The sequence below is a fragment of the Notothenia rossii genome, assembly GCF_949606895.1.
Source record: "Notothenia rossii genome assembly, chromosome: 3".
NCBI lineage: Eukaryota > Metazoa > Chordata > Actinopteri > Perciformes > Nototheniidae > Notothenia > Notothenia rossii.
Window position 1 is genome coordinate 65,725,177 of NC_136901.1, and position 27,643 is coordinate 65,752,819.

General features: G+C 38.7%; 3 protein-coding genes and 1 long non-coding RNA gene across 6 annotated transcripts; 3 read left to right on the top strand and 1 right to left on the bottom strand.

The window, feature by feature from the left end:
* The first annotated feature begins 4,599 nt into the window (after nucleotides 1-4,599).
* Nucleotides 4,600-13,241, top strand: LOC307033220 (uncharacterized protein). 3 transcript variants are annotated; one of them, XM_079671609.1, is made up of 6 exons: nucleotides 4,600-7,183; nucleotides 8,278-8,305; nucleotides 8,399-9,047; nucleotides 9,408-10,597; nucleotides 10,695-10,917; nucleotides 11,549-13,241. In XM_079671609.1, the coding sequence occupies exons 3-6, from the start codon at nucleotides 8,736-8,738 to the stop codon at nucleotides 11,630-11,632; spliced, it is 1,809 nt and encodes a 602-aa protein (XP_079527735.1). In that variant the 5' UTR covers nucleotides 4,600-7,183; nucleotides 8,278-8,305; nucleotides 8,399-8,735; the 3' UTR covers nucleotides 11,633-13,241. The 3 variants fall into 3 exon arrangements, with proteins under 3 accessions (XP_079527735.1, XP_079527734.1, XP_079527733.1); XM_079671608.1 differs by having other exon boundaries at nucleotides 8,278-9,047; XM_079671607.1 differs by having other exon boundaries at nucleotides 4,600-9,047.
* On the top strand, nucleotides 12,005-17,714 carry LOC307033008 (uncharacterized protein; the record flags this gene model as incomplete). Its single annotated transcript, XM_079671279.1, has 10 exons — nucleotides 12,005-12,163; nucleotides 14,574-14,591; nucleotides 14,701-14,799; nucleotides 15,133-15,213; nucleotides 15,400-15,555; nucleotides 15,859-15,993; nucleotides 16,125-16,259; nucleotides 16,482-16,550; nucleotides 16,642-16,736; nucleotides 17,093-17,714. 10 exons carry the CDS (start codon nucleotides 12,005-12,007, stop codon nucleotides 17,187-17,189), a joined length of 1,044 nt encoding a protein of 347 aa, XP_079527405.1. The 3' UTR covers nucleotides 17,190-17,714.
* Nucleotides 17,715-20,251: 2,537 nt separating this feature from the next.
* On the top strand, nucleotides 20,252-23,316 carry LOC307033223. Its single transcript, XR_013806423.1, has 2 exons — nucleotides 20,252-22,070; nucleotides 23,174-23,316. It is a non-coding gene; the product is annotated as an uncharacterized lncRNA (long non-coding RNA).
* Nucleotides 22,323-26,241, bottom strand: LOC307033221 (uncharacterized protein). The gene is made up of 2 exons (XM_079671610.1): nucleotides 25,236-26,241; nucleotides 22,323-23,280 (listed from the first exon to the last, which is right to left on the bottom strand). The coding sequence occupies exons 1-2, from the start codon at nucleotides 26,022-26,024 to the stop codon at nucleotides 23,227-23,229; spliced, it is 843 nt and encodes a 280-aa protein (XP_079527736.1). The 5' UTR covers nucleotides 26,025-26,241; the 3' UTR covers nucleotides 22,323-23,226.
* Between the last annotated feature and the right edge of the window lie 1,402 nt (nucleotides 26,242-27,643).

Here is a 27,643-nt window from a genome sequence, read left to right on the forward strand (position 1 = left end):
AGATAACGCAACACATGTTTCACGGTAACCCAATGTTCATCTGAAGGTTCCGCAAAATTCTGTGATAGTTTTCCTACAACAAAACACAAGTCTGGACGTGTACAGGTCGTCAGGTAGATAAGGCTGCCGACAGCCTCTCTGTACATCGTCACATCTGCCATCTTGGGCGCGTCTTCGGTGTAGTCCAACTTTTGATCACAAGGTGTCTCTCTCACCCTACACTCGCTCATATCAAAACGTTCCAGTATCTTTGAAACATATTTACTTTGCGATACTGTAACGCAGTCATTCGACTGGTTGAAATCCATCCCCAAAAAGTGCTTTACCCTCCCCAAATCCTTCATCTTGAATTTGTTAGAAAGCATGCTTTTTACTTTCTCTAGACACTCGATGTTGCTTGCTGCGATGATAAGGTCATCAACCCAGATAGCAATAATTACTTTTGCTTCTTTAGATTCTTTTGCATAAATGCAATGGTCTGCCTGGTTCTGGGTGAAATAGTCATCCGTTAAGCATTTGTGCAACATCTCGTTCCAGTTACGCCCAGATTGCTTTAAGCCATAAATCGACTTCTCCAGCTTACAGACAAGCTTTTCTCCCTCCTTTACATACCCCTCAGGTTGTTCCATGTAAATATCCCGATCGATGGGAGCATGGAGATAAGCGGTTTTTACATCCATTTGATGCAAGATCAAATCCTCTTGGGCTGCCTTCTGCATTAGCACCCGTATGCTAGTCAGGTTAGCTGTTGGTGAAAACGTTTCACCATAATCTATTCCTGCCCGCTGACTATAGCCTTTTGCTACAAACCTAGCCTTGTGTTTGTCGTTTCCGTCAATGTCCCCTTTAATTGAGTAGACCCATCTACCTCCCACTGCTTTCCTGCCTTCTGGCAATTCAGTCAGGGTAAACGTATGGTTGTCCTCAAGGGACTTGATTTCCTCATCCATCGCATTACCCCATTTTCCAGATTCAGTGGATGTCATGGCCTCTTTAAAAGTCAGAGGTACACCACAAATTGCTTTGTAGCAATAGTCTACACTGATGAGTGTACTGTCGTCCTCCTCAGTCTCTCCCTGAGCATAGTCTTTAAGGTACCCCGGGGCTTTACGCTCCCTCCTGGGATATCTCACACTGTCTGAGGCATGTGGCGTCACCCTAGAGTGCTCCTCGCCATCATCCTCTCGTGCAGACTGTGGACCGTCAGTCAGTACAACACCAGGCTGTGTGGTCTCTACCTCTCCCTCAGAGTCTCTCTCCAGGTCCAGCTCTAACAGCTGTGTCTGAGTCTCGCTCTCACAAGTTGTCTTAGTGACAAACTTCACCAACCTGTGTTTCTGCACTCTCTCCCTGTCGGGGTAGTAGATTAGGTAGGCGGGACTGCCCTTGTCATGCCCGACAAAACACTGCGGTCAAGCCAGCCGTCTTTCACTTTTGCGTGGTCAAACCAGCCGCCCCTGTATTTTGAGTGCGCGATTAGTTACAGGTTTACGGTAATGCATTAAAACAACCCTGGGAAGCTGTTGTAATTGACTGAAGTGACTTTCGAATACATTTTCGAAAGTACATACATACATAAGTAGTTTATGAAACTGCCAGTTTTGTACTTAGTACTTCTTAGACTACTTGCAAACATAATATGAAGTACTTTTACTGTGTACTTTTCAGTAATTTGAGTTTCAAAGTCCCCCCCAGAGAACAAGAATGAGCATTTTTTTCTAACTTTGGTGTGGGATAAAAAGCATTTCTTCCATAAGTAGTTTATGAAACTGCCAGTTTTGTACTTAGTACTTCTTAGACTACTTGCAAACATAATATGAAGTACTTTTACTGTGTACTTTTCAGTAATTTGAGTTTCAAAGTCCCCCCCAGAGAACAAGAATGAGCATTTTTGTCTAACTTTGGTGTGGGATAAAAAGCATTTCTTCCATAAGTAGTTTATGAAACTGCCAGTTTTGTACTTAGTACTTCTTAGACTACTTGCAAACATAATATGAAGTACTTTTACTGTGTACTTTTCAGTAATTTGAGTTTCAAAGTCCCCCCCAGAGAACAAGAATTAGCATTTTTGTCTAACTTTGGTGTGGAATAAAAAGCATTTCTTCCATAAGTAGTTTATGAAACTGCCAGTTTTGTACTTAGTACTTCTTAGACTACTTGCACAAATAATTTGACGTACTTTTACTGTGTACTTTTCAGTAATTTGAGTTTCAAAGTCCCCCCCAGAGAACAAGAATGAGCATTTTTGTCTAACTTTGGTGTGGGATAAAAAGCATTTCTTCCATAAGTAGTTTATGAAACTGCCAGTTTTGTACTTAGTACTTCTTAGAGTACTTGCAAACATAATATGAAGTACTTTTACTGTGTACTTTTTCAGTAATTTGAGTTTCAAAGCCCCCCCCAGAGAACAAGAATGAGCATTTTTGTCTAACTTTGGTGTGGGATAAAAATCATTTCTTCCATAAGTAGTTTATAAAACTGCCAGTTTTGTACTTAGTACTTCTTAGACTACTTGCACAAATAATTTGAAGTACTTTTACTGTGTACTTTTCAGTAATTTGAGTTTCAAAGTCCCCCCCAGAGAACAAGAATGAGCATTTTTGTCTAACTTTGGTGTGGGATAAAAAGCATTTCTTCCATAAGTAGTTTATGAAACTGCCAGTTTTGTACTTAGTACTTCTTAGAGTACTTGCAAACATAATATGAAGTACTTTTACTGTGTACTTTCAGTAATTTGAGTTTCAAAGTCCCCCCCAGAGAACAAGAATGAGCATTTTTGTCTAACTTTGGTGTGGGATAAAAAGCATTTCTTCCATAAGTAGTTTATGAAACTGCCAGTTTTGTACTTAGTACTTCTTAGACTACTTGCACAAATAATTTGACGTACTTTTACTGTGAACTTTTCAGTAATTTGAGTTTCAAAGTCCCCCCCAGAGAACAAGAATGAGCATTTTTGTCTAACTTTGGTGTCGGATAAAAAGCATTTCTTCCATAAGTAGTTTATGAAACTGCCAGTTTTGTACTTAGTACTTCTTAGACTACTTGCAAACATAATATGAAGTACTTTTACTGTGTACTTTTCAGTAATTTGAGTTTCAAAGTCCCCCCCAGAGAACAAGAATGAGCATTTTTGTCTAACTTTGGTGTGGGATAAAAAGCATTTCTTCCATAAGTAGTTTATGAAACTGCCAGTTTTGTACTTAGTACTTCTTAGACTACTTGCAAACATAATATGAAGTACTTTTACTGTGTACTTTTCAGTAATTTGAGTTTCAAAGTCCCCCCCAGAGAACAAGAATGAGCATTTTTGTCTAACTTTGGTGTGGAATAAAAAGCATTTCTTCCATAAGTAGTTTATGAAACTGCCAGTTTTGTACTTAGTACTTCTTAGACTACTTGCAAACATAATATGAAGTACTTTTACTGTGTACTTTTCAGTAATTTGAGTTTCAAAGTCCCCCCCAGAGAACAAGAATGAGCATTTTTGTCTAACTTTGGTGTGGGATAAAAATCATTTCTTCCATAAGTAGTTTATGAAACTGCCAGTTTTGTACTTAGTACTTCTTAGACTACTTGCACAAATAATTTGACGTACTTTTACTGTGTACTTTTCAGTAATTTGAGTTTCAAAGTCCCCCCCAGAGAACAAGAATGAGCATTTTTGTCTAACTTTGGTGTGGGATAAAAAGCATTTCTTCCATAAGTAGTTTATGAAACTGCCAGTTTTGTACTTAGTACTTCTTAGACTACTTGCAAACATAATATGAAGTACTTTTACTGTGTACTTTTTCAGTAATTTGAGTTTCAAAGCCCCCCCCAGAGAACAAGAATGAGCATTTTTGTCTAACTTTGGTGTGGGATAAAAATCATTTCTTCCATAAGTAGTTTATAAAACTGCCAGTTTTGTACTTAGTACTTCTTAGACTACTTGCACAAATAATTTGAAGTACTTTTCAGTAATTTGAGTTTCAAAGCCCCCCCCAGAGAACAAGAATGAGCATTTTTGTCTAACTTTGGTGTGGGATAAAAAGCATTTCTTCCATAAGTAGTTTATGAAACTGCCAGTTTTGTACTTAGTACTTCTTAGACTACTTGCAAACATAATATGAAGTACTTTTACTGTGTACTTTTCATTAATTTGAGTTTCAAAGTCCCCCCCAGAGAACAAGAATGAGCATTTTTGTCTAACTTTGGTGTGGGATAAAAAGCATTTCTTCCATAAGTAGTTTATGAAACTGCCAGTTTTGTACTTAGTACTTCTTAGACTACTTGCAAACATAATATGAAGTACTTTTACTGTGTACTTTTCATTAATTTGAGTTTCAAAGTCCCCCCCAGAGAACAAGAATGAGCATTTTTGTCTAACTTTGGTGTGGGATAAAAAGCATTTCTTCCATAAGTAGTTTATGAAACTGCCAGTTTTGTACTTAGTACTTCTTAGACTACTTGCAAACATAATATGAAGTACTTTTACTGTGTACTTTTTCAGTAATTTGAGTTTCAAAGTCCCCCCCAGAGAACAAGATTGAGCATTTTCGTCTAACTTTGGTGTGGGATAAAAATAATTTCTTCCATAAGTAGTTTATGAAACTGCCAGTTTTGTACTTAGTACTTCTTAGACTACTTGCACAAATAATTTGAAGTACTTTTACTGTGTACTTTTCAGTAATTTGAGTTTCAAAGTCCCCCCCAGAGAACAAGAATGAGCATTTTTGTCTAACTTTGGTGTGGGATAAAAAGCATTTCTTCCATAAGTAGTTTATGAAACTGCCAGTTTTGTACTTAGTACTTCTTAGACTACTTGCACAAATAATTTGAAGTACTTTTACTGTGTACTTTTCAGTAATTTGAGTTTCAAAGTCCCCCCCAGAGAACAAGAATGAGCATTTTTGTCTAACTTTGGTGTGGGATAAAAAGCATTTCTTCCATAAGTAGTTTATGAAACTGCCAGTTTTGTACTTAGTACTTCTTAGAGTACTTGCATACATAATATGAAGTACTTTTACTGTGTACTTTTTCAGTAATTTGAGTTTCAAAGCCCCCCCCAGAGAACAAGAATGAGCATTTTTGTCTAACTTTGGTGTGGGATAAAAATCATTTCTTCCATAAGTAGTTTATAAAACTGCCAGTTTTGTACTTAGTACTTCTTAGACTACTCGCAAACATAATATGAAGTACTTTTACTGTGTACTTTTTCAGTAATTTGAGTTTCAAAGTCCCCCCCAGAGAACAAGATTGAGCATTTTCATCTAACTTTGGTGTGGGATAAAAAGCATTTCTTCCATAAGGAGTTTATGAAACTGCCAGTTTTGTACTTAGTACTTCTTAGACTACTCGCACAAATAATTTGAAGTACTTTTACTGTGTACTTTTCAGTAATTTGAGTTTCAAAGTCCCCCCCAGAGAACAAGAATGAGCATTTTTGTCTAACTTTGGTGTGGGATAAAAAGCATTTCTTCCATAAGTAGTTTATGAAACTGCCAGTTTTGTACTTAGTACTTCTTAGACTACTTGCACAAATAATTTGAAGTATTTTTACTGTGTACTTTTCAGTAATTTGAGTTTCAAAGTCCCCCCCAGAGAACAAGAATGAGCATTTTTGTCTAACTTTGGTGTGGGATAAAAAGCATTTCTTCCATAAGTAGTTTATGAAACTGCCAGTTTTGTACTTAGTACTTCTTAGAGTACTTGCAAACATAATATGAAGTACTTTTACTGTGTACTTTTTCAGTAATTTGAGTTTCAAAGCCCCCCCCAGAGAACAAGAATGAGCATTTTTGTCTAACTTTGGTGTGGGATAAAAATCATTTCTTCCATAAGTAGTTTATAAAACTGCCAGTGTTGTACTTAGTACTTCTTAGACTACTTGCAAACATAATATGAAGTACTTTTACTGTGTACTTTTTCAGTAATCCAATGGCAAAGTCACTCCTAGAGAATGTAATATTTCCACCACCATGTTTGACTGCTGGTTTGATTCACTTTTATCGTTCTTTCCTTAAGATAAGATAAAATAATACTTTATTCATCCAGAAGGAAATTGTTGTGCCAGAGTAGCAAAATACAATAAACTCAGCAGCACAACAGCAACACTGTCACCGGTCTGTAGTCACTGTGTGTGCGTGGATGTATCTTGTTCGGCACAGGAACCAGGCATGTTGTCTTTTCATCTCCTTACACATACCAATCTGTTAATGCCACATATTAAGAGGTGGAATGTAACTAAGAAAGTTAACTGAAGTTCTGTAATTAAGTAAAGTTTTGAAGTACTTGTACTTCACTGTAATTTCCATTTTATGCTACTTTATTAATAAATAAATTCTACTCCACTATATTTTCCAGGCAAATATGGTAGTTTTTACTCCACTAAATGTATTTGTTAACTTTAACTTCTATGTAGTTTGACGATTAATATTATTAATATAAAATTAAAATAAACAAATAATATGATGTATGGTTATAGATTAAGCGACCCAACAGTATATACTACTGTAATTATAATGATTCCCACCTTTTCCCGCTGAAACATTAAAGATGAACACATTAAGGCATCAATAATTATAATCCAGTAATATATATTATTCTTAAATGGGCCATTCTGCACTACTGTTTCTCTAATTACATTTTGATGTCAAGTCTTGTACTTTTATTTAAGGAAGGTTTTGAATGCATAACTTTTACTGGTTGAGTTCAAATTGAAGTTTGTGTTTGAAGATGGGACCGGCCATCAAGAGCAAGGGCGTTATGGCTGTTGTGATCCCATGTTATACCCATTTTACATGTTTTAAATAAACTTATGAATACATTAACAATTAACATATGCATCTTTATAAATATACCATGTTATGCAATCATTACTTATGTTTTATTTATGGTTATTTCATTCCATGTTAGATGTTTATAATCATTTACTGGTCCATGCCGCTTTTGTGCTTTTTTTTTTAACCTACATAAATCCTCTCCCTCTTCACGTGAGTAGTGTTTGTTATTGTGATAGACTCCTATCTTTCCCACCAATCAGCAAGTGCATTGTCACAGAACCCGCCTATTCACCTCACAGCCACGCATTATGACCATGTAATGAGCCATTTTGGCAGTGACGACTTCGAAGTTGCGTTCATTTCTTTCCAGCATATATTTCTTCACTGTGCAATTTGAAATTCATGATGACCCATCGTCAAGGGTAAGTATATTTTTCCCTACCAAAGTTAACGGACTAGCATATATCATTTGTATAGGCTTTCTTTACTTTGGAAATAGCAACTTCTATAAATTGAAAAGAAGTTACTTAAGCTATTTCATAGTGAATCCAATTGTTTGGCTATGTTATTTCAGGTGTGTTATGTTTTGTCTTGTGTTATATATAGACATAGATTTGGCCCATATGTTTTTATAAGACGTGAAAAGGCTAGTTAGTTTTGGCTAGTTTCTAGGTTACCTTAACGTGGTGCGGATGCCTACATCGGCCATGAACAGCGACAAGTATCAACCGATATGGTTTGCTAAACTATTATGTCTTGCTTGGGATAAATTAAAAAAAAAGTCGAACTATCATAATTTTTTGTTTCTGCAGTGCGAGGATAGCTGTATTAGCACACGGACCGCAGACGCGCGCACGCAGTTCAGTTACTGCAGTCCCGAGTACCGAAAACGGTTGCAGCCATTAATCAATATCATGTACAAAGATATCATGGTTGTATAATAAGACCCTATGGATGTATAATAAAAAAGTATTGTTAATATACATCCATGATAGCATCCATGATATATATATAATCATAGATACCGCGTTAGCGATTTGACGTTAATCTTCGTGTCCGCCATTGGAGAGCTCAACTTCTGTTATTGAAGAAATCCAGAGATGCAGACTTCTCTACAAAGTCGACTGTAACTCGCTTAATTATAAACCTATTTTCATGACATTCGGTTATAAACGTGAAAAACTGAACATGTTACTGGTTACTTATAGGAATTAAAATTCAGTTACTGAATTATATAAATATATTTTTTTTTTTAATTCATATATTGTGTTTTAGTATTGTATTATATGATTGCATTGTATACTGTGTTGTTATTCAAAATATATAACATGTATACATGACTACATAGGCCTACAATGTAGTGAGTCAAGTGTTTGAGGCCAATGTTCAGTGTAGTCATATGTAAACAGAAAATAATTGCGCTCGAGATCTTTATATCTTTTCTACAGTATTCTTGATCTTTATACATCATGATATGTATCATTTTTGTAAATTTGAGTATTTTTTTTCTTTACAGATCGTTTACTTTTTCAACTTTTGGGAGGGTAAGTATTACTTCTTTTTGCACATGTATTGATAGCTTAGACAAATCTTTAAATAAAACAAACAATTTACCGTTTTCCTCCTTGTTTGAATAGTCCAGAAAATTGGTAAAGCGTGCAACGGACATTCTGTCATGCATCCAGAGGCTGCAAGACAAGACAAAAGGGCCCCTGGCAGAAAAAAGCGCGTATCCAGAAGAGAGTTTCTGGGTAATTGTCTGCAAGGACTTAGGAATCACGAACATCCTAAGTAATAGGATTAGAATTAAAAATGCCTACCTTCAACATCAACAGGTAATCATAAAATATATATTTTTTTATGTTTATTCCATTATTTTGAATTTTGTTTGCTTTCGTAATATTTTTTAATCTCCTTAAAAATGTATGAAATGTACTATGATTATAATTGAAGAAAATATTCAATGCTCATACTATGATATCAGCATTATCTATTACTCTTAACCTGTTTTGCTTATGGGGTGTGGGAATACAGGGCAGTGTGCAAGCGGAAGTCGACAAACCAGACACGTCGATTGTGGTGCCACAAGATGGAACTGAGTTGGACTCAGCCAGCTGTGGACCCAATCCTGAAGACATGCCAGATGTGAGCCCTGAAAAATCCAAAAATGACACAAACTCAGACTCAGCAAGCTGTGAGCCCCTGCTGGAAGTCCGCCAAGACACAGATAACAGTCTTTCATCACCAAATGACAATGAATCATCATCTGTGGATGACAGCCAAGAGGTAAACTTAGATTATTTAAAACAAAAAGCTTTGGAAGTACGTCAGTTTAAGTGGGTTAGAATGAATTCTTAAAAAGTTAAATAGCTATTCATTTTTACATCTAAATAGTTAGATTCCCAGCTTTCAAATGTGTTAAACATTTATATTTTTTAACAACAACTATTTTGGGAGTATTGTGAATGACATTTGCTATTTCTGAGGGATGTCCTTTTACAGAAAAAAAACATCTTCTTATCCTTACATTGTATGATGAAATTTGCAATATGCAGTTCAAGTTTGGATTTGGCAATTGGATATACTTGAATGCATATTCATGCATACCAGCTTCTAATCTACCTTTCTTACAACTTGTGTTTGCAGAAAACCAGCAGTGCCTGCAGTAGTAGCAGTACCACATCATCTACAAAGGACGAAGACAAGCAGAAATACTTCACCCACAAATTGCCTGAGCAACCCTGTTTTTTTTTCCTTCCACACAAGGAATGGAGAAAACTCAGAAAGACCCAACAAAAACGGCAGTTCAAAAGTTTGCATTGGACAAATGTGATTGCAAAAGGTATCCGAAGTGTCCATCCATACTGTAGTTTTGGTTTCAAGAGGCACAGTGTGAAAATGATAGGCTCTATGACAAAAAAGCCACTGTTTACCTGCACTGGGTACTGCCGTTTTGATGACTGTCAGGTTCAAGTAAATGTGAAAGTGGAAAGTGAGTCGTCCCTCAAGGCTGTTGTCTGCTTCCAGGGGGGCATTGTGCGGCACAGCCTTCAACAGCTGAGAAGGAGGCCAATTAGAGCTGAAGAAAGGCAGCTGATAGCAGACACTCTTAGCTCTAAACTCCCAAGAAGTGTACATTTACAAAGCTTGAACAAGTTGGAGGAGACTGTTCTGCAATCTGGTTGCAGAGATGAGGTGCCGACAACTGGAGTCTTAAAGAGTATATCTTGGGGTGAAAGGGAAAAGCAGAGGAGGCACGAAAATGAGATGGTGAGTCTGCAACTTATGTCTGAGGATGTTCAAGACAAAGATGACCAGTGGATTCAGAAGGTAATCCTGCAGCCAAAAGGTGTCATGCTTTGGTCTAAGAGAACAATTAGGTTATTCCATGACAGATCGAAGGAGGACATTGTCTACCTAGATGCCACAGGTAGCATTGTTAAAAAGGCAAAAGGGGAGAGCACACCTTTTTACATCTATGAACTTGTGGTCAGAAATCCAGTAAAAGGATGCTCCCCTGTCCCTGTTGCCACATATGTTACCTGTGAACACACCACAGCATCGATAACATACTTTCTTGGCTCTTTCATCACAGACTGTGTCAAACAACATGGGCCAAAAATTCGCAGAAGACCAGTTATGTTCCTTTGTGATGGCTCTGTAGTTTTGATGCAGGCAATGGCTCATAATCTATGTGGCCTTAGTCTCAATGAACTACTATCACAATATTATCACATTGTGACGGGACAAGGAAAGGAGCATGCACTTGTACTTACTATCCTACATAGATGCCTGAGCCATGTCATGAAAAACGCAAAGGACCTCTGCAAAAAACAGTGAGTGATGTCTTCAACTGAATATGATTTAGTTATATTTTAGTTTAGAGTATAGTGGCATTGTAATAATATTAATTCTGTAAATTTTTTCTGACAGTGCCGCGAAACACTATCGTCTGTGCATGCATGTCTTCGGGCTGATGACCCAGGCCACTACTCTAAAAGAACTGGATCAATTAGTAGTTAGTGCCACCGTGCTGCTGGCAAGTCCATGCAGTGGGGAAAATGTTGAGAAACATTTTAAAGACCTTCAGACGCTTTTGACAGCAGTTGCCCAGCCAGTCATTGATGACTCAGGCATTGCTGAGGAAGACTTTGTGGTAGGTAATCCTTTGTAGAATTGTAAAATAAAATTGTATAATGGATTAGTTGTCAACTATTAAATTAATCGCCAACTATTTCAAAAAATCTGTTTGAGTAATTTCTTAAGAAAAAGTAAATATTGTCTAAAAGTAAATATTCTCTGATTCCAGCTTCTTAAATGTGAATATTTTATGCTATATTTACTCCTTTATGACAGTAAATTGAATATCTTTGAGTTGTGGACAAAACAAGACATTTGAGTACCGTCATGTTGGACTTTGGGAAACACTGATTTTCTGAGATTTTATAGACCAAACAACTAATCGATTAATCAAGAAAATTATCGACAACTTAATTGACAATGAAAATAATTGTTATTTGCAGACCTAATGTTTATGTGTTTTTCTGGGTGCTTTGAGTATTTCCCTTTTGTGAGTTATGCCTAAATAGGTATAAGCTGCATGGACTTTTTTCCTTTGTAGAAATGTTCAGCAGATATTAATTTATTATAACTGCAGTCCATGAAAATACAAAATACACAATTACATGGACCAAAGAATTATAATATTGTAAGTAACATCTGGTTTAGTACTCAAAAATGCACCAAAATACAAAACAATTACATGAACGTGATTATGTGTCTTACAGAATGATTTGGGCCCAACACCGTTTGACTACCACTTTAAGGATGTCATCCAGCTGGCATCATTGGATAAAGTTGGAGCCAAATGAGTACTTTTGCCCAAACTTTATCCCCAAGCTGCTCAAGTACTTTCTGCCTCAGGCTGCTCTGTGGTCAAGACTACTACTGGGTTAGTTAACTTCCTCTTCTTCATGTATGTATAATTTTAAGCTTGTTTTTCCTATTATTAAAGTTAGATGCTTCTATGGCAGGTGACCTTGGACGTCATGGAAAAGGTCCCTTTTATGAAAAGCTGTCAAAGAGGTTCAAGAGAGTTGCCCAGAAATCAACACAGGTAAACTTGAACAAAAAAACATAATTACAGCTAACCACAACTTTATGACATGGCTGATATCCATACAGTTGTAGGCACAATAATTCACCAAAGACCTGTTATCTAACAGAACTACACTAAAGACAACATGACCCAGGGGATTATGGAGAAGAGCCAGTGGGATCTTAAAAAGATTCGCTTTCAGCAGAAGAGGCTCACAAGACTGGATGACTTTGTGCACACATACAAGGTCGTGCACAACGCACTGTTGAGAGAATACCAAGACTCTCTGAAGACAAAGAACAAGGTATGATATTTTGGCAAAGTCTTTACTTATTGTAATTGCCTTTCTCTGTCATCGCTGTCCTTGTTTGAGGGATCATAATGTGATCAAACTAATAACTTTGATCAAAGTTTTATATTTTCAGTTATGTCACTTTGAACATGTTTTTGCAGAAATTGACACTACATACGTGTAACATAGTAGCTGATGTGAAAGTATATATTAATTTCTTTGCATAGCAGAATTACTTTAAATTAGTTGTAGCTGATTGACTCCCAGAACTGATCTGTTGTTAAAATGTAACAATGAAAAAGCATCTGTTATGTTTGTTTCGTTTACATACCTTTAATATGTTATCCATTTTTACAATTATATGCATGGACTGAACATATTAAAATAACTTTTTGTTAATGCAAATTACATCCCATTACAGGTCAGAATCACTTGCAGGACTAAGACATAACCTCAGGTTTAAGCACCAAATATATTATTGAAAACATCAACTAACCATAGGTGATGAAATTGCCATCACATAGTTGTCTAGTTTTGCTACATATCCACTAATCTGTGCCAATTTATACAGAATGCAATTGAAAATGTTGTGGAAATATTGTCTTCCATTTATAGTAACTACACCTATTGCTCTCTGTTTATTATAATTAAGACCCACAGGGTAGATGTGGAACGGTGGAAACAGAGGAAACAGAGGAGGAGAGGTGTATATGTTACACCAGGCATCCTCAAAGTCCGGACTCCGGTCCGGATCCGGACCGAACGACAACTGTCTCTGGACTCTGAGCGAAATTATACTTTTCATATGTATTATCTGTATTATCTGTGTTATTTTTGAGACAACGCAACGAGTCAAAATTCTCCGCTGTGTACAAACAGCGCTCTGTCTGTCTGTCTGTGTGTGTCTGTGTGTGTCTGTCAATGCATTGGTCCAATCACATTCAGCATCCCGTCAGCGTTTTTTCCCCCCCACCAACACTCTGCGAATCAGAGGCACAGTAGGGCGGGTCTTCGCGGAATGCGGGTGGGAAAAATGTGTGTTTAAAAAAAAAAAAGTCAGAGCGAGAGTTAACAGCTCATCTAGTTGCATCTGTACTGTAGCTAGCAGCCTAGTTTCACCTACCGGGGACCCCGGGGCGGCATGGGGTGGCAACTGCCACCCTAAAAATAGGCGCTGCCACCCCAGTTGGCAGCTTTGTTTTGAAAGAAAAGTTGTGGCTCATCGGACATTTATGAGAGAACGTCTCTAATGTCCGAGTGCAAGTGAATGCAGCACAAGACACACGTCTTGTAACGCACGTCAACCCATGGCGCGAGCGTTGAAATATGATTGGCGGCGATTTCATTTGAACGGTACGGCGCAAAACGAGAAGCATTCGGACCATAGACTGATTCGGACCTAAGTACTGAAGGAATGAGGTATTTGCGGTCTACAATGACAGAGAAGAGACTGTCAAGTTTGGCTGTACATTGAATCAATGGCTGTTCATTGAATCAAAACGCACTAAAGCTTTGGATCTTACTAATTTGGTGAGGCGTTTTGCTGAACAAAATGGTAATCGCGGCATTCAGCTGTAATAGACATGATGCTCTGCTCACGGGATGAGCATACAAAACTGTTAAGATGATGACCTTACGTGTTTTTTCTTTGTGGGGGTCTGCCCCCAAAAAACTGTTCTAAGTCCTGAGAAAGTCAAATAAGACGGTGTGTAAAACTACACTGCCCAGCCAAAAAAAAGTAACCACTTTTTTTTAACTAGGCCAGTAGGTAAGGACTTTCCACTGGATAATAACTGAAGTATAAAATAATGCATGACTGAAGTGATGGAGACCATGTTTGAAGGCAAACAAAAAGAGGAAATAACAGGTCAAATAAAGCAAATCCCCCTCTCAGATTCCACAGCAACCAGAAGAACATAAATACTGGCTGGTGATTTGATTAATCAGCTTTGTGATGGAATACAAAATGCACAGTGCATTTCCTTAGCTGTGGATGAGACCACTGGCACCACTGACAATGCTCAGTTGCTGGTGTTTGTGAGTTTTTATGATGAGGCAAAGGGGGAGTTTGTTGAAGATGTGTTGGGCCTGACGAACCTCAGTGGACACACAAGGGGGCAAGACATTTATAAAGCAATGATGGGAATGCTGAATGAAAGAGGGTGCGGCTGCCTTTATTCATAACTGCGCAGCTCTGCGACTCTGAGGGATCAAGCACAGACGCAATAACAATGAAAACTGCTGCACACAGATTATTTTTGTTTTTGCAACCTCGTGTTAAGAATCTTGTTGCAATTGTTTAAAATGTTGAATGACCGTAATCATCGGACCTTTGTCTTATTAAAAACATTTTTTTGGACCTTTAACATTTGTATTTGAGTACCCCTGTGTTACACCAATCACAAAGCCTTTTGATTTCAAGGAATCTAAAGCAAAGAAGGTAAAGGAAAGGTTACTTCATTGATCACCATTTTTTAAAAGTGATGCTATGTGTTTATATAATACAGATAATATAAAATGTTGACGTCAAGTACATTTGGGATTATCAGGTTATGAAGAAGATTCTCAACCCATCTCTGTCCACGTCCAACCTCAAAGAGGCACAGGAAAAACACAGAGACAGCTTTCCACAGCACACACCATCTCAGGTTAGTGCCTAACATTTTGCTGCATTTATTTTTAAATGTCCTTCAATTGTAAAGGATGACAGAATGGCTTTTTTCATTCTACTAGAAAGAACAAAGAATTAGAGTTCTTCTTTAAGAAGATCTCATGATGATCTTATGACATTTTGTTGATGTATCTTGTAACTTTTCCATTTGTAACATTTCTTGTCTCCAACTTTTGTGTTTCCCATGACATGCTATCCCTCCCATCTCATTCTGAGGAACATGGACAAATAGTGAAATAGCTCATGTACATGTTTTATAATGGGGTGATGTTTGTATTTCATGGAATTATCTGTATTACATTGTTCACAGCTCAAGTCCCCCCACCAGTCAACATCAGTCATCACTGATGCACATGAACAGAAGCCCTCTCCAGAACATGTGACATCACAGGTCAATTTTCTTAACAAAGCATTATAAAACCTGTACTGTGGATAAAAAAATAAATATATTTTAGGAATAACGTATTTTTTAGATTATTAACATTAATCCAGGGATGATACTACAATTAGACTGCATCATTTTTAATATACTGACATTGTACTTACAGTAGATGCCATTCTGCCTTTATGTGTACAGTGTGATACAGAAGGAACTGACTTGTCCAGTGTCAGTGTAGTGGAAGATGCACCACCCCTGCTGTTTTCAAGTGAAAATGTGAATCTGGATTCATCAGCAGGAAGAAGCATGCACCAAGTCAAGACGTTGTCAGTTGAACTGTCTGAAACTGTCAAAGTATGTGTATGGAAGGCAGATCTCACAACATTCGTAGTTGATGGTGTTGTCAATGCAGCCAATAAGAACCTGCAGCATTACACAGTATTACATATAAATGTTTGAATGTATTCTGAATCACTTTGTTTACTGGTCATAACTTAATATGTCTGTTTTAGAATATACGATTTTACAGTTAATATGTTTAAACTTAAAATTTCCCTTTTTTCTGAATATTAATTATGTAGAGTTTTGTATAATTTATCATAAATATAGTAAGACTGATTTTTTTTTACTTAAACAGTTGTTAATTTGTTTCTGCAGCTGACATCAATGTGGAAAAGGAAGGACACTGAAGTTGTAGTTGCTGTGCTCCCCTCCCATATTAGAGGGAACAATTTATTGATCCACCACAGTGAGCTACGCACTCTGAGACCTCACCAGTGGCTAACAGGCGAGGTATTTTGTGGTTAAAACAATATTACCCACAGTAAAAAAAAAAAAGTTTAGTATGTAATTGTATTATATATTTTATTAGTGTTTAATCCGCTGTATTTTTTTTCTGTCTTCATCTCAATTATCGGATTTAGGTTATTGAGGGCCTATTCCATCTGTATGCCAGCCAGTTCAACACTGGAAACACAATTTACATACTCAATCATTACACAGCAGGTATGATACTTTTTGGACAACGAACCGAGCTCAGTCGGCACGGCTTGCCAAAGGTAATGTGTATTTTCATGCCTTTTACCTATCCACACCTTGTAGAGACAAAATTTGGCTGTGAAATGGCTTACTTGCATGTGTACATTTTGTGTTATAGTACTTTGGGTTTTCTATTTTGTAATTTAATATACAAATTGAAACACCATGATTTATTTTTAATAAAATAAGGCATCATATTCCTAGGAAAACTTTAAAAAAAAGTATTTTTATTGCTGTTATAGATCAACTTTAATGATTATCAAGCCGTGATCGCCTTTGTAAATATTGAAAGAACACACTGGAAGTTGCTGGTTAGTGATTGTTTTCATTCAGAAATCCCTTTCATTTAAATATGTATATATGTTTGATGCTGTTTTGAAATAACATCACTTTTTTTTTTAGTACTTATTTCCCGCCATAACATCAGTATTTTTGGTGGATCCAGCGGCAAATTCCAAAGAGAAAGCAGACTCGGAAAATGCTGCGAAAAGAGTACGGTAAGTCAGCAAATTAGATATAAAGTGATCTTAGAATTATATTTAGTGCTTTGTGTTTAAGTAAACATGTACAAGTATGTTAACAGAAGTTCCCAAACCCACACCACTGAAGCATTTATTTTGTGCTTGGTGGTCTCAGCTGTTTTTTAAATGATATTTCCTTATCCCGCCCTTAGTATCTGTGTACACAATTGTAAATGAAGTAGCTCAGTAAGCAAGGTAACCTACAATATTTTCCAGTGTCCATACTGTTCGGATGGAGTGTTTTTATTTTACACAATATTTAAAAAAAATTTATTCTACATGTGTCTGTTGGGAGTTACATTAGAGACTATTCCACAATGTGTTTTACAAAGGGAATACTTCAAGATGAGGAGGACCTGCTATGGCAAGGAGGACTGGGGGACTGTCAAATGGAGAGGAGCAACCAATGCACCATCCAGTTCAACGTGATGGCAGTAGCTGTGGGGTCATTGTTACCATGGTAACGTAGTTTTTTACTTTAACTACTATATGTAATATTTATGCTTCTGCTACATATTCTTATATTTATTTCAGTGTCTTGATTATTATACAAGTTTAAAGTATAAAATAGTCAATGATGTTAAAAAATAAGTCATTAGTTTCTGAATTATCAATTTTCAGTTTATTTTTTAGGGGAATTGTGTAAAACTGATGAGAGGGCTGGTTGTTGACACAGCCCATGTAGTTTGTCATGTACATTCTTCAAGTTGTGTTAATTACCTCATTACAACTATTAGTTATTAATAGTTTGATCATTTTTATTGAAATATCAATTCAATTTTGGAATTTTACTGGCAAAAACAATGTAGCGCAGATGACAAGTGTGATTCTGTGTGTTGGTGTGTAGATGGCAAGAGCAGTGATGGAGGCCTTTCCTGCATTACCAGTTATGTCCTTTGGGACATCCAAAAAGGAGATGGCTTGTGAGAGGAGAAAGTTTGCGCTTTCAATACTCAATGGTTCAGGTTTGTAAGTCATTTGTCCTGCTTTACGTTATGGTTCTTAGTTAGTTGTTATGGAAATGATGAACTTCTATTAATCCAATGCAATCAAACAAATCTACAATAACTACAGCCTGTAAAATTGCCTTTGAGTCCACACACTACTGCATTTATAGCCGACAGCATCATTGATTTTAAGCACAGGGCCCAAACCAAATATTCCATACATATCTCAGTAGAACCCATAACTTATATTTCTCTCACACACACTCCATTGAGACATTAACAGTTGAAGAAGAACTTTTTTTCCTGCTGCAATAAGGAATGTAAATACTGACACTTAAACTGTCACGGTTTGTGTCAGGAGAGCAGGGAAGAGGAAACGAATACCGATTGTACCAGGCATCCAGGAACAGTTTATAGGTGGTTTATTGAAAAAAAACAGAAGCTTACAAGCAGAGCGGCAGGAGGCATGGGTGAAATATGGAACACAAAACAGGGCTTATATTGTGACAGTTATACAGTGACAAATATAAATTGCTGCATTTTTAAATTTGTTGCATACAGGTCATTGCCTAGTAATGTTTAGAATATTACGGATTGTTTATGTATGTCTGCTTATATGTTGTTCTGTTCACACTGTGTACATAGTCTTCTTTTTAAAACATCCATCCTTAAAAACATATTAAACCTGTGTTGATGATCCCATTCATGATCCATTTAGAGTTCATAAGCTATAATTTACAGCTGAACAGCTGCATAGAATTTGACTGCACTTCTGCTGCCAATAAACTGTTAACTGTATACATATACACAGTGGTGGGCCGTCAGGGCCAGCAAGGCCTTCTCTGCTGGCCTAAACATCATCAGAATATAAATTAAATTTTGATATATTTTTTCCACAAATATGTATTAAATTATTCCCTGTAGTCTATTCTCTTCATTTCATAGCTTTCCTCTTGGTTGCGCTGCTTCCAGCCTCAGAACGAGATTTGGAGGGTTGGCCTTTATGTTAGAGCTTTTATCCAATCATATTTCAGCCATAATGTGTTGCCAGGGTCCAAGAAATCTGCCCTTAGGCCTTCAGAATCAATAGTGCGGGCGCCTGTAGATTAAAGTGAACGGAAACAAAACTGTGGCGTTAACCAATCAGATTTTGAGTTGGCGACAACGGGCCAGCTAGCAGGCGTACGATGACGTTAGAACGTGCACGTCTTTTGATTGGATACGCACTATTGAGAGGCAGAGCTAGCTGTGTAGAGCTTGCAAACTGAACTTGAACGAGCTAATTTGTGTAGATTTCTACAAGCTGTTTTTTTTCAACCCACAATGGCTGAAGGAGGAGAAGAGATCGATTTGGTCGCAGATATAATTACAACGCCATTTTCAAGACGAACTTTTCAAGAAAAGCTAGACATCGTGAGAAGAGAACGGCCAACCCCGACGCTAGCGAGCCTATCACAGCGAGGGAAAGGGTTTGTCCGCCACTTTCAAATCACTAACTACGAGCGGTACCCCTGGCTCACAGCCTCCGAGAGGCACTGCAAATTGTACTGCTGGGAAAGCCTGCTATTTGCAACTGATCGATTTGGTGTTTGGAGCCACACTGGATTTGCAAACTTGAGTTGTCTAACCAAGGCAGCAACGAGACACCAAAGCACGGCTGGGCACTTACAAGCAATGGTGCTTTTGAAAACCTTTGGGGACACCCGAGTGGATCTACAGCTCAACGAACTAGTGCGCCGGGAAACGGAGCTCCACAACGAAAGGGTGAACAAAAATAGGGAAATATTGAAAAGACTGATTGATTGTGTCCTGTTTTTGGGTAAACAGGAACTTTCATTTAGGGGACACGATGAAAGCGCCGAGTCCAGAAACAGAGGAAACTACGTGGAGCTTCTTTCTTTGCTTGCTGAGAACAACACAGACTTGCATTACCACCTGTCCACAAACAAAGTGTTTACTGGGACGTCAGGCAAAATACAAAACGACCTGATTTATGCTATTGCTGAAGTGATGGGAGAAGAGATCAAAATGGAGATTAAAAAAGCACCCTTTGTCGCTGTTATGGTGGACGAAACGACAGACGTGGGTAATGTAGCACAACTGGCACTTGTCCTGCGTTATGTGACGGACACAGGTGTCAAGGAGCGGTTTGTCAGATTTGAAGATGTTACAAGCGGCAAGCGAGCTGATGACATTGCCGCTCTTATTTTCCGTTTCATGGAGGAATATGAATGTAGTCTGGATAAAGTTGTGGCACAGTGTTATGATGGCGCAGCGGTCATGACATCTGGACTAAACGGGGTGAAGGCTAAAGTTAAGGAGAGGGCACCTATGGCCTTATTCATTCACTGCTATGCACATCGACTAAATTTAGTACTGACTCAAGGGGCCTCAAAGCTTAAAGAATGCAAGGTCTTTTTTGCCAGCCTCAATGGCCTTGCAGCATTTTTCTCCAGATCCCCTAAGCGCACGCAACTGCTGGATGACATTTGCAAGCGTCGTCTTCCTAATGTTGCACCAACGCGGTGGCAATATACATCGAGATTGGTCAATGCAGTCTTTGAGAAGAGAGTTTCCCTAAAGGAGGTGTTTGACCACATACTGGAACATCATGAGGAGTATGATGGGGATACTATGCTTAGCGCTGATGGATTTAATGCACGTCTGGATGATTTTGAGTTTTGTTTTTTGCTTGAAACATTCAATGGGATTTTTAAGCATTCAGATGTGCTCTTTGGAATACTACAGAAACAAACATTGGATGTACAATTCTGTCTGACAAGGGTGAACGAGTTTTGTGACACAATTGAGCGAGAGAGGTGCCAGTTTCGTCAGATCTACGAGGACACAGCGCGCATCTCAAGTGGTCCGAGCGCACGCAGAGGCCCACGTACAGCACAAGGAGACCTTCGCGCATACTACCAACAACTCCACAGCAATATTCTGGACAACATTCTTTGCCAGATACGGAGTAGGTTTCAAGACCACGAAAAATTTATGTTTCTCTCCCTCCTGGACCCCCAGCACTTTCAGACCTACCGGAAAAAATTCCCGCATACAGCCTTAGCCAAATTAACACAGAGTCACGGAACACTGTTCGATCTGTCCCGGCTAAAAACAGAACTGACTGTAATGTATGCCATGACTGATTTTGAAGGGAAAAGTCCCATTGATCTCCTTGATTTCCTTAAGCAGAAAAATCTGAGTGAGAGCATGGGGCAGCTTTACACATTGGCATGTGTGGCAGTGACTATCCCTGTGTCCACTGCTTCTGTCGAGCGGTCATTCTCGGCCTTAAAGCGAATTAAAACTTATGCCAGAAATTCTACTGGACAGACTAGGCTTTCATCATTAGCCTTCATGTCTATAGAAAATGACTTATTGGTGGAACTGAAACGCACAGATAAACTGTACAACAGAGTCATTGAAGTCTTCTTGAGGAAAGAAAGGAGGATGGATTTTGTATTCAAATAATCAGTTGTTTTGGTGAGTACAAAGCATTTAATTTTTTATTTTATTTTAATATATTTTTGTCATTTTATGTCGTTAATATTAAATCAATATTAACAAATTAATATATATGTAATTAAAATGACAAATATATAAAAAATAAATGTTTGATGCTTCTGCAAGAGATATAGAGATGTGTGTGGCGCACTGGCTCAGCTGTGCAGTAAAAGTACTCAAGGAGACTTGTTGAATTGTTTTGGTTTAACCTTTATCAAAGTGGACATTCAGTGCTAGGAATACACTTTCACCACTGTCGCAAATATATCCTCATGAACAAATGCAAATTATTTGTTTGTTTTCTTTTATTTTCAGTGAATAGTTTGGGTCTTTATCGTCACGTTTCTTAAATGAAACTGCTTTGGGTGCGACAATGCGCTGTTTAGTGAACAAACTTGGTTTGGTGGACTTAATAAAACTTTGTAGACTAATGCCTTAAAAGCCCCTTTTATTTTTAAGTTTTGACCGTATCCAAGCGATCTTAAAGCTGGTAGTTTAACACTCTTAATTGTAAATGCGGATATATTGATTATAAATGCTTCGGAAATATTAATATAACTCTGTTGTACTTGACTATGTTAAGGTGATGCAACGCCCGGTTATACTGCGTTTCTGTCTAAATGTATAGTTTCTAGAGCCATGGCGTCATAATGATGGTATTAAGAGGTGGAATAATTCAGGTAGGACTGTGTAGGACATCACTGAAGGCCTAGGTGTGAAATGCACGGCCCGCCACTGCATATACAGTATGTCTAAATAACATATTTTCTTTCCTGCAGTGTTTAACATGGAGAACAACTGTGCAATGTGCTCTGCCTCAAAGCCCCCAGGATCTGGGCCTCCCACTACAGATTGGGTGAGTGTTTGTCGTAGTGTAGTTATAATAGTGCTTCATCATATTCTAATCAAATTCAATTTATGATATTAGATGTATTTACAAAACTGTTGAGTCACTGGGTCTATCCAGATCAGGCGGTCCAGCGAAAACGCCGCAGGGCCATGCTTCGATTTCTACTTTTCAGCGCATGCTGAATAATTTTTTTACGGCAACCTCGTGCATCGCCCCAGCTGCAGCCCACACACATTAACTCTATTCAAAATGACTGGAACCAATATAAATTGATTTACTAAAAAAACAGTCAAGACAACTTCTCTCAGATAAATGGTAATGCATATACATTGTTTACACATATAATGAACAGAGAGAATATAAAATGTGATGAGCAGTGGAATAGGGATACTGACAATTCTAATCATGTCTAATAGCAACATATTCAATTAAAGTGTAACTTCACCCCAGGTTTGAGCCTAAGTCCACCCACATGATGACAATAGCCTCAATGCAGCGTTGACAAATATGACAAAGCTACAATAGCTTGGAAAATAGCAATATGGGGCACTGAATTAACGCACCCCGCGGTTCTTCCACCTCACTCTACGCCGCTGGGAGACTGACGGTACATGTCCACCAGATCAGGCCTGGAAACCAAGTTATACCTTGAGGCAACACTCCTAATGGAAAACGGACCACTTGGAAAGACGTTTGTTGTGTTATCTGCTGTTGTCCTCTTTCACACACCAACATCCTGTAAGTCACTATCAAAATATGGGAAGCAGGGAGAAGCAGGTCGTATGCAATACATAACTGACCAATTAAGAATACAAAAAGGTAACTACATTATAGTGATGCAACATGGGGTTTTCCCAGAACTATAAATCTTCTAGCTATAACAACCTCAAAAACATTTGTATTTGAAAAACTGAAAATGGAGACATAATATAGTTATTTTCAGATATGAAACTGGTGTTTGAGGCGAGTATGCTATAGAATATAGCTACATGTAATAAAGTTGACATGAATCTAATTTTGCCCAAATTATTCTCTATTGCACTTCATTACTTCATCATTTCCGATGACAAGATGTATCAGATTTGATGGTCACTCATTTCATTTTACAGATACAGTGTGACACCTGTGAAAGATGGTTCCATGAGCAGTGCCTGGGGATGAATCAGGACCAACTCCAAGAAGCCAGGGCAAGCAATTGGAATTGCTTTCTCTGCAACTAGGGCAGAAGAATAAAGAAAAAGGGGGAAAAATCTGTTTGCCTGTTTTTTTCATACATACACAATCACTGAATGACAGTGTTTCAGTTGATAAGCTTTCATTTTCATTTTCATTTTCATATTATGTTTGCAAGTACTCTAAGAAGTACTAAGTACAAAACTGGCAGTTTCATAAACTACTTATGGAAGAAATGCTTTTTATCCCACACCAAAGTTAGACAAAAATGCTCATTCTTGTTCTCTGGGGGGGACTTTGAAACTCAAATTACTGAAAAGTACACAGTAAAAGTACTTCATATTATGTTTGCAAGTAGTCTAAGAAGTACTAAGTACAAAACTGGCAGTTTCATAAACTACTTATGGAAGAAATGCTTTTTATCCCACACCAAAGTTAGACAAAAATGCTCATTCTTGTTCTCTGGGGGGGACTTTGAAACTCAAATTACTGAAAGTACACAGTAAAAGTACTTCATATTATGTTTGCAAGTAGTCTAAGAAGTACTAAGTACAAAACTGGCAGTTTCATAAACTACTTATGGAAGAAATGCTTTTTATCCCACACCAAAGTTAGACAAAAATGCTCATTCTTGTTCTCTGGGGGGGACTTTGAAACTCAAATTACTGAAAAGTACACAGTAAAAGTACTTCAAATTATTTGTGCAAGTAGTCTAAGAAGTACTAAGTACAAAACTGGCAGTTTCATAAACTACTTATGGAAGAAATGCTTTTTATCCCACACCAAAGTTAGACAAAAATGCTCATTCTTGTTCTCTGGGGGGGACTTTGAAACTCAAATTACTGAAAAGTACACAGTAAAAGTACTTCATATTATGTTTGCAAGTAGTCTAAGAAGTACTAAGTACAAAACTGGCAGTTTCATAAACTACTTATGTATGTATGTACTTATGTATTCGAAAATGTATTCGAAAGTCACTTCAGTCAATTACAACAGCTTCCCAGGGTTGTTTTAATGCATTACCGTAAACCTGTAACTAATCGCGCACTCAAAATACAGGGGCGGCTGGTTTGACCACGCAAAAGTGAAAGACGGCTGGCTTGACCGCAGTGACAAAACGCCCCTTTTCACACCTAGAATCTAGCTTCCCCCTGTCCTGCTGGTACGCATAGCACACTGCACCAAATGTTTGCGTGCTAGCCAAATTGCACTTTTTCCCGGACAGTGCTGAGTATGGTGTAGTGCCCGTGTGCTTATTAAAACACCGGTTCCTCGTATGCGCTGCTTCTTGGATAGCATAATGCCAGAGACTCTTAGGTAGCTCACTGTCAATGAGCATACACCTGGCCATCTCAAAGAGAGTGCGCCCTTCCCTTTCAGCAGTACCGTTCTGGTGAGGTGAATAGGGACAAGACGTCTCGTGCCTTATCTTGTTCTTCCTCAGTAGCGTTTTGAACTGCTTACTGGTGAACTCAGTTCCATTATCCGACCTGATGCATTTTACCGTCCCATAGGGAGCCACATCAGCCAGATAATTCTCAGTGGCTTGAGGTGTATCGCTCTTTGCTTTCAGGAAGTAAACGAACACTGCCCCTGTGTACACATCAGTGAATGACTGTAAATACTTAAAGCCATCAATGGACACATTGTTCATTGGACCAACTAGATCCGTATTCACCAGCTCAAGTGGTGATTTAACCTTGTCTGTCGGATCCCTGTTCCTTGTTTGTGTAAACTTCCCCTCAATACATACTGTACATTCTTTAGCAGGTTTAGACTACCCTTGATATGCATGCCTTCGGTAACCTCCTGCAACTTTAAAACGTCTTCGTAATTGCAGTGCCCCATGATCTCATGCCATGTTTGAATATCATGGCTGACATGACACATATCATCATCACACTCGGTTGGTAAATAGTACATCCTCTTATGGACATAAATATTAAACCTCAAACCATTAGGTGATACTAGTACATCATTACCCTCTTTAAAGAATACCTTAGCACCGTTGGTGGTTGCAGACTTCACGGAGAAAAGTTCCTGGGGGTACGATGGGATGTATAATGCGTTCTTTAAGGTCACATTACGCCGTCGTCCCTCGCTGTCAACCAAACACACCTGTGCTTCTCCTCTGGCTCGTGCCACTCCGAAAGTACGCCTCCCGTCAGCTAACTCCATGGAGTGGGTCTCCGGCTTGAACTTGGTGTCGAAACGCCGGAACTTTCTCTCGTCGTTGATTATGTGCGACGACGCTCCCGTGTCGACAAGCAATCCCTTCTGGTGGGTCCGCATCTGCTGTCCCAGTAGGCTGGCACCTCCTGTTTGCACCTTGAAGGTGCAGTCGTCTCGTCCCGCAGCATGTCCACCACCGGTCCGATGTCCGCCGCCATCTTGTGCGTGTGCCCTCCGGGCGCCATCTTGTTGACGATTCTTCTTTGTGCACGCGTTGTCCGTGTGCCCATTGCTCTTGCAATGACTGCACCACGCTCTCTTGGTGCATTCGTCTTTCCGGTGGCCCGTCTCTCCGCATCGCCAACACACCAGCCCGTTGCGCTCACCTTCCTCGGCTCGGGGGAAACGTTTGGCAAGCTTTTTCCCCGGCGTCGCCTGGGCCTTCAGCACTCGTTCGTCCATCACGTCCGAGGCTGAATCTGTGTCTTCTGCGGCCTCAAAGTTCCTTAGCTTCGCCTTGAACTGTCCCAACGTCAGCTCCGTATCTCCGTGTGTCACAAGTAATGTGAACGGCTTGTATTTCTCTGGTAAACCACGCATTACCATCGCCATCATCAATCCTTCACTCGGTGCTTCGCCAGCGTTCCTGAGTGCCGGTGTTACAGTATAAGTTGAGTCATGACAACTGGCGACATTCTATTATTTTCGTCATAGGAATCCGGGGCGTGTACATTGAGGACCCATTGTTGACTTACCAGGAAAGAAACATCGTTTGTCGTTTACGTTCATCTTTTGCTATATCTGCCTTCCTAAGATCACTTTGCTGCACATTCAGTACTCGTATGTGAGGTTGTGGGTGAGAGTCCGATATCGTGACGCTTACAGGGAGGTATCGAACATTACAAAGTAGGTGACTGTGTGGATGCCTGTTCAAAACATTGCAAACTTCAATAAATCATTTAAATTATATATTTGTGTCCGACTTTCATTTGTTCATCGTTCTTAATGTGATGTATAGTAGCTTTGATAGCTGTCCATACCTTCAGACAGCCTAAAAGTAAAACACAAGTTGTTTATTCACAGCCCGAACGCTCATCGAGATGACTGGATCAGTCATGACAACTTGTGATCAGCTCCGATTAAATTGTGATATCAATTCTGTAGCTAACCTCCAGGGAGCACGTTTATTTTATGAAATAAACGTTAAACGTATAGGCTTAAAGGCATAATAGAACTACCGTATTATATGTATTCAACTTGTGCCCCGCTGGACTTACTTTTCTGTGGTTTACCGTTACTGTGACATATCAGTATAGCCACGGAAGATAGTTTGTGTGTTTAATTCCCATGCATCAAGGTTATTTTCATGTATGCAATTGTTTTTCCTGCACAGTGTAGAGTCTTGTTGTGATGAGAGGGATACAGGTATTTCATAAAATAAACGTGCTCCCTGGAGGTTAGCTACAGAATTGATATCACAATTTAATCGGAGCTGATCACAAGTTTCATGACTGATCCAGTCCAGTCATCTCGATGAGCGTTCGGGCTGTGAATAAACAACTTGTGTTTTACTTTTAGGCTGTCTGAAGGTATGGACAGCTATCAAAGCTACTATACATCACATTAAGAACGATGAACAAATGAAAGTCGGACACAAATATATAATTTAAATGATTTATTGAAGTTTGCAATGTTTTGAACAGGCATCCACACAGTCACCTACTTTGTAATGTTCGATACCTCCCTGTAAGCGTCACGATATCGGACTCTCACCCACAACCTCACATACGAGTACTGAATGTGCAGCAAAGTGATCTTAGGAAGGCAGATATAGCAAAAGATGAACGTAAACGACAAACGATGTTTCTTTCCTGGTAAGTCAACAATGGGTCCTCAATGTACACGCCCCGGATTCCTATGACGAAAATAATAGAATGTCGCCAGTTGTCATGACTCAACTTATACTGTAACACCGTGATGATCTGTTCCGCTCGGATAATATACTTCGTCATCGTCTCGTTGACCGTCTTCTTCAGCGCGGTTAACGTCGTGTACAGAGTTACAATCCGTGGTCTGCCTCTACCGATAAAGTGTTCTCTCAAAACTTTGAGACTTTCTCGGCCTTGGTCCTTAGTGTCTCTGAATATAAGTCCAAGACTAGTATTATCGAGAAGTGGAGCCAACGCACAATATGCGTCCTCGTTCAGCTTCTCGTCCGCGATCCGCTCCTCCGC

Coding starts and splice junctions, on each gene's coding strand:
- LOC307033220 (XM_079671607.1), top strand. CDS start 8,736: ATGATATCAGCATTATCTATTACTCTTAACCTGTTTTGCTTATGGGGT. Junction 9,048..9,407: donor CTGTGGATGACAGCCAAGAG/GTAAACTTAGAT, acceptor TTGTGTTTGCAG/AAAACCAGCAGTGCCTGCAG. Junction 10,918..11,548: donor TTGCTGAGGAAGACTTTGTG/GTAGGTAATCCT, acceptor TGTGTCTTACAG/AATGATTTGGGCCCAACACC.
- LOC307033221 (XM_079671610.1), bottom strand. CDS start 26,024: ATGATGGCGATGGTAATGCGTGGTTTACCAGAGAAATACAAGCCGTTC. Junction 23,281..25,235: donor CAACCACCAACGGTGCTAAG/GTATTCTTTAAA, acceptor CTTCTGCCCTAG/TTGCAGAGAAAGCAATTCCA.